General features: G+C 37.7%; 1 protein-coding gene across 10 annotated transcripts; it reads right to left on the bottom strand.

Moving 5' to 3' along the window:
* Positions 1-747: 747 nt before the first annotated feature.
* LOC141639195 (uncharacterized) lies at positions 748-9,290 on the bottom strand. Of its 10 annotated transcripts, none has more exons than XM_074448374.1 (5): positions 9,142-9,290; positions 7,632-8,067; positions 1,945-2,513; positions 1,797-1,869; positions 748-1,509 (listed from the first exon to the last, which is right to left on the bottom strand). In XM_074448374.1, exons 2-5 carry the CDS (start codon positions 8,044-8,046, stop codon positions 1,034-1,036), a joined length of 1,533 nt encoding a protein of 510 aa, XP_074304475.1. In that variant the 5' UTR covers positions 8,047-8,067; positions 9,142-9,290; the 3' UTR covers positions 748-1,033. The 10 variants fall into 10 exon arrangements, with proteins under 10 accessions (XP_074304475.1, XP_074304471.1, XP_074304476.1 ...); XM_074448370.1 differs by having other exon boundaries at positions 1,797-1,872; positions 9,142-9,239; XM_074448375.1 differs by having other exon boundaries at positions 9,148-9,235.
* Between the last annotated feature and the right edge of the window lie 4,323 nt (positions 9,291-13,613).

Here is a 13,613-nt window from a genome sequence, read left to right as displayed (position 1 = left end):
TCATAGAAATTCATGGTGAGATTCGATCGGATAACGCTTGATCTCTTCAATTAGTTTAGAATGCATTTTTTTATTTCGTAGTATTTGTGATAATTTATAGGGATCAAGATAATTTATTGTTTTCACTTTAACTAGGGTTTAAATTTTTAAATTTGAAATTTGACAGGAAAAGAGGTGGTTGTGGCCTGTGGGGAAGGATGGTGTTGGCAAAGGAGAAAGGGCAAAATATCACAAATTCTTTGCACATTTTTATTTGTATAGTAAAAGTATATTATAACTAATGTTAAATAAATAATTGGATGGAAATTTTTTTTTCTTAAGTTTATAATTATAGACCAATCAAATATTAACCTTTTTTAAGATAAGAAATTACAATAATTTATCAAAGTTGCGGAGCACCCCATGATGAGTAAAAAATGTCACCACTTTAACTATATTTATAGGGATCAAGATAATTTATTGTTTTCACTTTAACTAGGGTTTAAATTTTTAAATTTGAAATTTGAAATGGTTGTGGGAAGGATGGTGTTGGCATTTGATAAGCCCGCCTCTTCAAAAAGGGTTTAAATTTCATTTTTAAAGGAGAAAGGGCAAAATATCACAAATTCTCATTATGATATATTATTTTAGACATATATATTTGACAAATCTTTTTTTGCATAGTAGACTAATTGGCAGAATATAGCCCTTAAATATGTTTGCAGATAGTTAATGTGCAAGTAACAATTTATACGCAGAATAGCATGAGACGCAGAAAATGTACCTTATAAGACCACTTGTCTTTTAAAATCTAATAATAACACACATTTTGACTAGTTTTCCTATTTCGAAATTGTTCAGATTTGTACTCCGACTTTTAAAGAACAGCCACAGCGCAACTAACCACGTATAAGAGCAGGAAAAGGTAACATCCAAGCCGAAATAAAGTTTATACAAACATGAACACGGACACGAACACATACAATCCCCAAGAGTTCAACCGGGAAACAAATTACAGGACGCGAGATGTTACCTTTATAACAACTCCAAATTTTCAATAATCGGCGGTCGGTGTAATCCTGCCTTCTTCCCAATTAGGAGTTTTGAGGCTTGCATGAGAAAAGAGTCGATCTTCAAGATCAATATCGAAGTGTTCCTTAAGTAGTGTCTTAGGTGTCCTCCCGAAACCATTACCAATCTTCTCCATCTCTTTCAGTTTGATGAACTCAAGCCTTAGAAACTCTTCTCTGACTAAAATGGAGCTGACCAGTTCATCACAGTTAGTTGATGGTGTAGGCTGAATTAATTCTTTCTTATCCTCTTGTATGCATTTGTAAATACCACGGATGTTATCCTTTTGAGCAAGGAGCTTCTCCTGTGCTATTCTGAATTCTTGCTCTTGTGCCTTCCTAAGCTCATTTAACACCCCGTCAATTTCATCATCCAATTTCAAATATTCATTTTCATGCTGAAAATTGTTTTCACCAATTCCTGGAAATGTATGATTCATATCATCCAGTTTTCCTGGAACTGAGAGAAGAGATTTAGGAAGAAACCAAGAAGCTAGGAGTAACCACTAACAAGCCAAGGCCCACGCTCAACAACAGTTAGTGTCCAACAATGGCAGCCGAGTCAAAGTAACAATGTATGAGACTACGATATGATTAGTTGCAGTGAACAGGTATACCACATACTTTTTTGTTAAATGGGTTGGTCTCACATCATAATATTACGAGACCGTGTCACGTGATATTTAACTATCGACGAAAATCGGAAGCAATAAACATAAGATGGACATGGAATTACTTAAAGCTCACCTGTACTGTCAGGTAGAACATCAATGTCGACGTCAGCTTTCCAGATCTCCTTTAACTCACTTTCACTTTTAAGCTGCTGTAAAATAGAGTTGGTAAGGCCTTAGAGTCACTGAGAATAGAGCAACTAAATTAGACATATCGTACTTGCCTTCTGTAAAACAGATTCAATATGATTTAGCAATTTTTGTGAGCCTTTCTTCTGCGATCCTCGCAAAATGCAGAAACCAACATTTAATATCTTCTCAACGTCATCTCGAGATCCAATGGATTCACAAGTCCTCAAAAAGCTTGAAACATGATCAGTCAAGTCCGTCCTTGAATCGCAGCGGCGGCAGTAGTATTCGGTATCTAGCCCGACACTACCTCCTACAGTTCCAGCCATATAAGATCGAAGAGCGCAATTCACGTGAGCAGCATGACCACATTTCAAACCATCACCAACAATGGCCTCACATCTGATGAAACTGTAGCCTCCAAAGGATAAATCTATGGTGTTGCAACAAAGAATACAACAGCACTCTCGGCAGAAGCCCAGTTCACTGCAGCAAACATCACAAGATTGGGTGGCTGAAAATGGTGAGACCTCCTCTTTTACCACACTGGAGCAATATCTGTTGCCAGCTTTACATACTGTTATGCCAGACATTGAATTGGAAGGAGACTGCTCCGTCATATCCTCATATGATACATGCAATGATCCATGTTCATCTTTCAGACCTAAAAAAGAGAAACAATGTCAAGAAAGAATAGTTTTAAAAGTAAATACGGAGTAATACTATAATGCTTTAGGCCTTGTTTGGATACCAAAATAAGAGGGAATGAGAGGGGATGGGGAAGGATGGAAGTAGGGATGCCAATTGTGGCCCAAACCAAACTGAAAGTCGGAAACCGAAGGAAAATTTGATCCAAACCCAACTTTTAAAAACCCATACACGATCCACTATTTAAAAACCCATATCCAAATCCACTATTGAAAACCAAAACCAAATCAAAACCCGAACCCGATCCATTCAAATAATTTTGAAAATGGCTTATTAAACGCAAATTTTGTCATATAAGATGAATTTTTATACAGTCAAATCAAGTTTCGGATTGGGTTTTGGATTACATGGTGGATCGGGTATGGATGGATTTTCAAGTTTTGAATATGGATCAGGTTTAAGTGGATCTGGTTTGGATCTCGCAAAACCCGATCCATTGCCACCCCTAGAGTGAAGGGCAAGGGAAGAGGAGGGAGAACGTAAGAGGCTATTTGCCAAATCTTCCTTTGTTGGAGAGGAAATAATTTGGCTTGGAGGAGGGAAATGGAGGAATCAAATTTCCTTCCCCTCCAAATCCCTCCACCCAACTAAATCCCAAAATGATATGGGGTCGGTTGAAATGGATCATCTTTTGGAACCGTCATTGAATGATCCCACACCTCAAATTGCAATGATATAAAAAGGAAGAGAGTGAAAGGAACGGGAAGGGCAACATTATACAAAAACAGATATCCTTCTCATATGGGCAAACCATCTTAACCGATTTCCATCATCTAGTCCCCTTTCGGCGCCACTCTCACCTTCTCTCTAATCACCTAATTTCCAAATTGAATGTTCCTTGTATGGTCACAAATCCACCTTAACATACACATCTCTACAACTCTACAACATTCGTCTTTTATACATGAAAATATTTCATAGTCCAACACATAGAGTTTGTTGTGCGATAGAATTTACCCTATGCACTTTTCAATTACAACTACCCCCTTGGTTTATGCGAGTCACATTCCCATCTAATTTGTCGTTTATCTAATACGAAGTAAAAAAAAAAAATAGATCCTAAATATTGGAACAAATCTAATCAATGAACGACATTTTCATCAAAAAGTTGATGGTCCCTACTTCTCTGGTTCCCACTTCACTAAACTTTCACTAAACTTACACCGCGAATACATAAGTATTCTTACTTCTACTCGGCCTAGACCCATAAATCTCCAAAGCATGCATCCAAAGTTCCAACATCCATTCTACTCCTTTTGTTTGTCTCATCAATCAACACAATATCATAAGCAACAATCATACACTCATACACCAAGGGATATCGTCTTCTATTGAAAAGGACTCATAAAAGAGCCTTGAGTCCTTGCTGCAGCCCAAGTGTAATGGGAAACTCCTTCGTCCTCCCATCGTTAGTTCGTACACTTGTACTAACACCATACAATGTCGTTTATGAGGTGAATATATTTTCGGGATACTTCGCCAAAACCCACTAAAGTACTTCTCATGTTACACTATGAAGCATCTTAGAGATAAGATAGATTCCTGAGTTCATGTTACTTAACACCTATGCCTTCATGGGTCCCAAAGCGTTTGAGCTGTACTGTTTTTGGCAGCATCAAGACACTTAACATTCTCCCCTTGAAAATCTAAACCTTTTTGTTATTTATAGTTCAACTTTAGAGGTAGATTAATAAACTTGCCCATAAATAGAACACCATTAGTAATATCGAATCTTGATACATGAGATAAAGCCTCGTGCTTCTCACCAGCTCAACAAACATCCTTCAAAAAACTATTTGATGTTACCCAGCTTCTTCATTATCATCATCATCATTACCCAGCTACATGTATAAATAATGCATCCCAGTCCTAATCCAAACTATGTTCGATGAAGATTTCTGCAATAAGAGTCCTTGAAAACGGCAATGAAACTATAGTCGTACTATTAAAGTAAGGTAGCATAATCCTTAGAGCTCTGCTTTTAACATGTCATATGCTCATATAGAATAAGCATTAAATATTTTAGTTGTTTGGAGAGCATAGAACGGAAACCTTAGTAATGAATCTAACACAAAGTTACCCCTAAAAGACAAATACAACAGACTACAGAAAAGAGTAAAATGTACTTGTTCTCGTACTGCTTTATAATAGTCCACAGAGGTGTTATCTTTTCGAATTTCAAACGTGGCAACGTGGTTGTAGAAGATAGTTCAAACTCCCATCTATGCAAACGGAACAGCACATCCCCATGAAAATCGAGCTCGTAAAGAGTTTCTTCCCAAGAAAGTCATCCCAAGCACAGAACAGATATTTGCAGCCGCATTTTTCACGACGTTCCCCCATGACCCATCCACCTTTTACAGATCCGACAACTAGCAATACAGTACTTGATCCCTTGTGGTGCTCTTAATTACACTCCCTCTGCTACTAATATATTTTTTTATCCGACATATTTAGCAACATAAAACGTTACTTGTCTAAAAATCATTGGGGACTCAAGATTGCAGAGATTTGAGTATGACTACGCTACTCGTCTGGATGCTTTGTGGCTCCCACCAGGTCCACTGCTTTCCATTTTCCACTCTAGAGGCCAATTTGATAATAAATTCATGTTCATGCACAAGAGTTTATAAAACTTGTAACAAACAATGCAATATGTGCACGACGAAAATGAACTAATCATTGCAAGCCTGACTAGACAGAACATAATCACACCCATAGTATTAAATATCGGTTTCGGTCACCGTCATAGAATCGGTTGTGGTAGCCTAATCATGTTAAATACTCTACTAAATAGGGCTAATATCGCCTCAAAATGCGGTTGCGGTAACTTCCCAAACCTTTAAAAGTCGGTCGCGTATAGGCGACGCGGCCGGATATTTAAAACCATGAGTTCACACAAAGAATTCCCAGTTATGGTATATCCATACGCCATACAATGTCCTACCTTCTCCATCGACTTTAAAATTTCTTACTTTCCTTTTAGGGTTGTCCATCTATAAACTATCTACTTGAAATCACTGAGAACTCAAGATTCCAGAGAGTAGAGTGTGACTACACCACATATGATCTCTCTCCTTAATTTTTGTACCCCATAAGAGATGAAGTTTAAATATGGATGGACAGGGTACTTTATTATAAGCTTAAGAGACGAATATCTGTCATGCAAGTATTGAAGCCTATGGTAACGAATCACATTACACGTATGGTTTCAATAAGAATATCTATCGGTACTAGCTGGAACAAGTCATTAATGCCACTACCATGTGGGAACCATAAAACTCCCTACGATATTCAACGTCTTTTGAAGACACTATATTGATAATTCTTAACTGATTATATTTTCCAAAATTGGCAGGAATACATAGGCAAGGTAAAGTCTGAAAAGGAATTTTATCATCAAGCGGCTCCTGCATGAAATTTAAGAAGCTGTGTTTAATTGCATTAGTCTCCTTTATTTCAAGAATTGTACAAATATGTATATGTTTATAAAAAAATAGTTGACCTCGACAAATTTCCTTAGTATCTGGAAAGCATCCAAATATTATATCATGAATAGAACAGTTTCCAATGGTAGTATCTCATAAGTTATCCATACCATTTTTTAAAGAGTTTTTAAAGAGAACCAGACTCGTATAAAGTTGAAGGCTAACATGAGTTTCTCTGAAAACTGTTAGACGAAAAGAGCGAAAGGCAAGGGAACAAAAAGGGGTACGAGAAAGAATAGAGGGCAATAAACCGAGAAGGTGGAAAACCATGCGGATAGAAAGAAAAGTAAATATTGAGACAAAGAGAGAGAGAAGAGTAAAAAGTAAAAAAAAGGCAAGGAAATATGGGAAAAGATGAAAACGTAAGGGAAAAATCAGTAAAACTGAAAACGAATAAAGTGGAGGAAAATCAAGAAACACAGCAAAAACTCAAAGGCCTTCAGTGCATATGTTCTGTATATACTTCACCCTTCCACAACCAAATTTCAATCCAAAGTCGGCTCATATCACTCTCATATCAACCTCTTATCCAAGTCATAATTGATCTCCTTTTCCCCTCACAATTCCTTTTATCCAACATACTCCAACACTTCAAATTTGCACATCACACAATTTCTGCCAGACCTCAAGCCACTGTGGGTGAGCCTCCTGCATCTTATTATGAATAGATTGACTCCATAGCTTCCGAATTTCCCAGTAAAGCATATCACATATCTGTAAACCGTAACATTGCTAGATCGACTGTACTATATTTAAAAACGAAATGATTTTCCACCAAACTCATAATCATGTTCCCTCGCTCAGATGTAGTTAGAAGGCATGAAGGCAACTAAAAACCTAGTGCATACTCACCTAAAATCCCTATGTAATTCAATTGACTTTTGAGCAAGACAAAACAATATGCATTCGGGTAAACTTTTACTTGTAGAATATTCTCCAACAAGAAGGCTTACATTAACCTAATTCCACACAAGAGCACAATCAAATAAAATCCTTTTTAGTACCTAATGAGAAGGTACTCCTCTTAAAGTTAAAAGAACTATAAGAGGATGAATGTTGGGCTTAAGATATTAGGATTACACTATAGAACTTTATAATATCTACATTCTTATATTACATTAGTTTTATGTATTGTATTGTATTGTATTGTATTATTAAAAATTTAACGAACCAGTACAATATGTATACTACTTTAAAGTAAGCATCTTAGAGGTTAAGATGTGCCACAAAATTAATGACAAAATACAACATGATATCACTTGCAAGATATGATGAATCCCACTCAAAATAAAAGGCATTTGAACTGGTCAAGGACAAATATGCACACCATTACACATTGATGCCCTACCCTCCAACCGACCCTGAGAAGCCAAATTTCCACAATCACTACCACATATTTGTATCCACATTATCACCAAGAGAGGAATACTGAGTAGCTATAGTACCAAAGGGAAAATGAAAAGAGAAAAAAGTAGAGTAAGAATGAATCTAAAGAAAAAGACTAAATACGTATATGGTTTACATAGCTTTGTAAGAAATGTTAGCTATCACAGAAACTCACCAATTCATTACCAAAACTTGCGTACCTTTAAGCAGATATGCTTGCTTTGAAGGAATCTTCCAACTAAAAGATGAAAAGAAAGCATTGACGTCTTTTCCTGGGAATTTGGATCTAACATAGTGTTCAACAGAGAGCTTGCTTGCAAAACCATCACGTTTTCTTCGAGCTTTCTGAAAACGTATAGGAAGATACAAGTATCTATCCAAATAGAATCCCGAGGCCGCTAATCTCTTTCCAACCCTCCACCCCCAAACATCACCAGGAGATGGCCAATCTACAGGTGCAAATGGAAGGCCTTCTCCCTCCTCTTGTGGTAATACAGGCCAAAGAAGTAGACCATTTTCTTGTATCCGAGTTATACAGCCATTGTTAGCATCATCAGTATCGATTTCCATCAATTCCTCTCCGTGTTTCAAGACTTCCTCGTTTTCACACGTCATTACGAAAGTTTGACCAAATGACTGTCTCAAACAAAATAAAAAATATTCAAGTCTCAGCCAAACAGAAATATATCGAATTCAGAAAACTATAATATCGAATTTTAATATCGTGAAATTAGTTCAACTATTCAGATAATTACCAACCGGAGACTAGATCAAACTACATAGGTTATGACAGTAAATCAATTCAGACTTTTATGTATTGTCAAGCAGTAGATTTATATGCACTAATTGATTAATGAAGCTATCTCGGAAGAGCTATTGTCGATGTAATGTGATACTCCTCAATTATCGTAAACAATAGCGTCACAGAGGATATATTTCGCCATAATCATCATCCGTGACCATAAATACTACGAGTTAACGGATTTTGACAACTAAAGAATTGCGAGTCCGGAAATTAACAAATCGAATTGTATCAACTATTGAGCCATACATAAGTACACTTGAGCTTATGATCAATGTATTTCCTCCAATTCTAGGTAAAACATATGTACTCCTACAGAAGAGTCAAAAATGTACAACATCAACGCAAATAACAACAAATTATAAAGCTGAAATTCCAAGTATAACAGTTACAACAAGATGTTACCTGTAGTATGATACAATCACATCGAACAAATCTAACATTTTTAAATCAAATCAAGCTCATTTTGATGTTTAAATCACAAAAAATGTGAAAAACATCCGCCGACAAGCAGCGGTGGTGGTGGTAGCGACGGCGGCGGCGGCGGAGTAAAGAAATTAGGGTTAGCGTTGTCGGAGATTAGGGTTTGCTAGCTCCGGGAACGGTCTAAGTTTGATTACGGTGTTTTCAGATACTTGCATATAATTTTCATCAAATGTAGTTAATCAGACAACAATGTTCAAGAAATTTTATTTTATTTTGAAATTTGGTTGCTTAATTGAAAATTAGGGTTTGTTATTTCTAGTTTTTTACTAAAAAAATATAATTTTGGTTTAGGATATGTAATAATTAAATTTAAAGATATATAATTAAGAACTCGGTAAAATTAAAGCCTTCACTTTTCTAAATAAACTACATATATAATAACTAATTATATTAGTTGAATATGATGAAATTATGGTACATACCTTTACCTTAAAATACTTTCTCTTATTGTTAAATCACTATCATAATTTTCTTTCACTAACTTTTATCTTTCTTTTTTTTTTTTCTTCTTTTTTCTTTTCCCTTATAGCTCTTAACTTCCAACTTATATTGGTTTATTATTATAAAATCTAGGGCATGATTAATGATTTTTTTTCTTATTAATGGGCTTCACTATTTTTATTTAATAGTCCAATAACGTAGTGTATTTTTTTGGGATATTCTACTATGTATCTTTAAGTTTTTCAATTTTCTAAATTATACCTTTATCTTTTTGAAATTATATGTTGTACCTATATTATAATCTATACAATGTATGACCTTATTAATTATCTATGTTAACTTATTTGTAGGTTGATCAAGTAATCCACTTATTCACGCAACCAACTACCCATTAACCTATCTAACTACTTATTAGCCCACCCAATTACCCATTAGTTAACCAGTAATCAATTAACCTCAAAACAATCCATAAAACCATCACTATCATTTTGTACATCATGGAAGAGGTATTAAAAGTCATTTCTTGTTGTTGTAGAGGTGGAAATCGGTCAGTCGGGTCGGGTTTGGGTCCGGTCAAGTCAGATCGAGTTATATCGAGTTCGGGTCATATCGAGTTTGGGTCAAATTGGGTGGCCTACCCTTTTGGGTCGAGTCATGCTTTGGTCGGGTCGTTACCGGGTTGGGTCACTTTGGGTAAAATGATACATGGGGTCGGTTTTGGGTCGGGTCATTATCATGTACGCTTACATTATCGCAAGAATTGCCCGGTTTGTAATCGATAGTTCCCAACGTAACGACTCCCCTTCCCCTCAAGCCATGTCATGCTTATTGTTATAGCTTAGCTTAAATCAACCAAAATGCTAAATTTCACTTCAACGAAGTAGTATAGACATTAAATGACATAGAATGAAATTCACATGTTAGGGGTTTAATACAACGTTTGCATTTTCATTTGAATAGTTATAATCATATTCGACCAAACCATCATTTGCCCAAGTAGAAGTTGTTATTGTAACGGGCGAGGTTATGTGTCTGATTAAAGGCTTTCTTGACGCGTGCCTTTACCACGAGCTCAATGTTTATGGTTAAGGAACCCGTCCGAAGGCCATTGTACGGTTTTCAAGTTTCCTTAAACTTGGTAGCGACTCTTTCGAAATGAACCTCATGGATGATTTTCGATGTCCACAATTTGACGACTCTGCTGTGAACGGTGAGACTTGAAAAGGAAAATGATGGTAAATTAAATATGATTATAACCGCGCCTACATAAACCACATTTGAGACGTTTAGGATTTGGCCACCTCACCCGTTGGATCGATTCCAATGGTTAGGAGGTGATGCCACTATGTCCGATTCGTTGCACAGTGCTCGCATCTAGGTGATTTCGCCGAGGTCTTCAGATATGGGTTTTATCATATTGCACATTGCTTATGAGGTTCTCCACCTTTTGGACAAAGTGATTTCATTAACATGGATCTCCAATTAGAGACGACCGAGACTTAGAAGAGTCTAGGCTTATACAAGCTCTAATATGTGAACGACAATGTGTTATGTGAATGCTCGTATCAAATTTTCGAAAAAATCTCCATTTTCAAAACCGAACTTTCAAACAAGCCATTTTTCAAAATAGTATGTTCTTAACTCGGAAAGCTGCCGAAAGAGGACTAGGATTTTTGATAAAATGAGTTTTTTATAGCCGGTATGCTGCCCATTTGAAATCTCATTTTAAAATCAATCCCTCGTTTCTCAAATCGATTCCAAAATGACCTTGCAAATGAACCTTACCCAAGCATAGAATATGTCTTGAGTCTTTGTCTTAGCCATGTCTTGAGTTTATGTCAGCCGTTTAGCACCTAGAACACGGCCCACTTGGGCCGCCCAGGTCCACTCTTGCGTTCGAGTTATGTATGTCAACCACTTGGTCCGAATCGAACTACGAAAATGCCTCCCTTAGGATATACGGGATATTTTTATGGCCCATGGACCATGTTGGTCCAAGCACGGGTTAGTCACACCAAGTTCATGTCAAGTCATGTTGTTATGTCTAGGACCCATCACAAATGAACTAGTTTCTTTTGTTTCAGGGTGTAGTTTGTGTAACACCCCCATACTCCAAGTGCCTTACCAGGACCACCCAGGTATAAGGATGTTACCATCTCGGTTACCCGAGGCAATGATAATCAAATAAACAATAGAGAAACAACGTTTAAATAGAAATACTTAGTGAAAGGTTACAATCTCGAAACCAAAACCAAAAGTACAAATACATGTTCTCAAACTGACTGTTTACTGATCTAACTGAAATGACATGAAAACTACTAAGCTACAGCGGAAGACTTCTATCATCAGATCGTGGCACATCCCAGCTATCCCAAAAGACTCATCTCATACCCGCTCAATATCTGCTCACCATCCCCCGAATGGATCACCGCAGTTTTAAAACAATAATCGGGGTCGATTATTTACATAAATCATATAACCAACGGAATGTAAAACAATACAGCTCATACAATCATACACAATCATCCACTCCACTCCATCTTCGTCACCGACCGTCCACCGGACTACCATTACACAAAGTGGGGGACCGCAGCCGTTCCCACCTAAGCCCCGCTCATCATACCGAGCGATAACCTTGTCCCATTAATGTGCACATCCCCTTCCGTGGCGGGTTCCACGAAGGGCGAAACTAGGGCGTGAAGCCACTCCCGCAAGTGACTCCACTCAGCCGAGAACGCATCTCGAGAACCAGAGACAAACAATCACAACCATCAACACAATCAATCAACAACCGTCACGAAACCAATCAATAGGCACTAATTACAACACAATCACCACACATTATGTAACTAATACTGAGTAGGGAAACCCTACCTGGAAAGCACAACAATCAGACGATCTCACAGCTGATATCAAAAAGCTTCCTCTACGAATCCTCCTCCTAACATACAAACATACAATCACTACCAAGCATAACATACTACAAAACCCCCAATTCCCAAATAAGGGTTTAACCAACTTTAAAGAAACATTATAAAAATGGTATATAGGTTTTAGCCTTGACGCAAGGATCACAACGGTATAAAGAACGATGAAATCCGACCTTCCAAACTCCGGGATTTGCTAACAATGCGATTAAGGTGATGAACGTACTTTGCTTTCTCTCTTGACAGTAAATTAGGTTTTGAAAAGTGTTTAGAACAATGACGGAAAAGATTATATACCCTAATCTCATAATTAACAAAACCCGAGAAATAACTCCCCGTAAATCGGCTACTCGATCGAGTAGCTAAGGTACTCGATCGAGTACCCCCTTACTCGATCGAGTATCATAGTTACTCGATCGAGTACCCAACAGGTCAGAAACTATTTTAAAACGCAACTCACCCTTACTCGACAGAGTAAGGCCTACTCGATAGAGTACCCAGAGACTTATAAATACGGAGTATTACAGTCTTCCCTCCTTAAAAAGAACTTCGTCCCCGAAGTTCAAACCACAACAAAACAAAGACTCACACTACGCACTCCCGACTCAACAACCAAAACAAAACTCAACATAAAACATGTTACTAACTCAAACTCAGCCCGACTCAAACGACAACAACCATACCGACACAACATAAAAAGGGTATATATAAAGCTCTTAAAACTCTTTGCGATCATCTCCTACCCCCCTAAAAGAAACAAGGTTACGTCCTCGTGACCAAACATACCTGATCAAAAAGGAAAGGGTAGCGCTCTCTCATGGCATCCTCTGCCTCCCATGTAGCTTCCTCAGTCTCGTGGTTAGACCAAAGGATCTTAAGCAAAACTGTCTCACCACTCCTAGTCTTCCTAACCTTCCGGTCAAGAATCTGCTTAGGTACCTCAAGATATGATAAAGACTCATCTAGCTCTAAGTTCTCTCGCTCTAACACATGTGACGGATCACTCACATACTTCCGCAGCTGCGATACATGAAACACATTATGCACTCTCTCTAACGCAGCAGGTAAAGCCAGACGATAAGCAACTTCCCCAACTCGCTCTAAGATCTCATAGGGCCCGATGAACTTCTGACTTGGCTTGCCTTTCTTCCCAAATCTCATAACCCCACGCATAGGAGACACTTTCAGAAGAACCTTATCCCCAACCTGAAACTCTATATCCCAGCGATGTAGATCTGCATAACTCTTTTGCCTATCTTGAGCTGCTCTCATCCGTTCCCTGATCATCTTAATCTGTTCAACCATCTCATGTACCATCTCTGGTCCTAGAACCACTGCCTCAGCACTGTCGTCCCAACAAATCGGACTCCTGCATCTCCTCCCATATAAAGCCTCAAACGGTGCCATGCTTATACTAGTGTGATAGCTGTTGTTGTAAGAAAACTCTATCAAATCCAATCTCTGTTCCCAGCTACCACCAAAGTCCATCACACAAGCTCGTAACATATCCTCAAGAGTTTTGATTG

The sequence above is a fragment of the Silene latifolia genome, unplaced genomic scaffold (assembly GCF_048544455.1).
Source record: "Silene latifolia isolate original U9 population unplaced genomic scaffold, ASM4854445v1 scaffold_296, whole genome shotgun sequence".
Taxonomy (NCBI): Eukaryota; Viridiplantae; Streptophyta; class Magnoliopsida; order Caryophyllales; family Caryophyllaceae; genus Silene; species Silene latifolia.
The sequence above is the reverse complement of the archived record's forward strand: the minus strand, read 5'-3'. Positions and strand labels throughout refer to the sequence as shown.

Excerpts from the sequence above, each read along its gene's own strand:
- LOC141639195 (XM_074448370.1), bottom strand. The coding sequence starts at position 8,046 with ATGACGTGTGAAAACGAGGAAGTCTTGAAACACGGAGAGGAATTGATG. Across the intron at positions 2,514-7,631 it reads GCAAGCATATCTGCTTAAAG|GTCTGAAAGATGAACATGGA; the intron begins GTACGCAAGTTT and ends TCTCTTTTTTAG. Across the intron at positions 1,510-1,796 it reads TGTTCTACCTGACAGTACAG|TTCCAGGAAAACTGGATGAT; the intron begins GTGAGCTTTAAG and ends CTCTTCTCTCAG.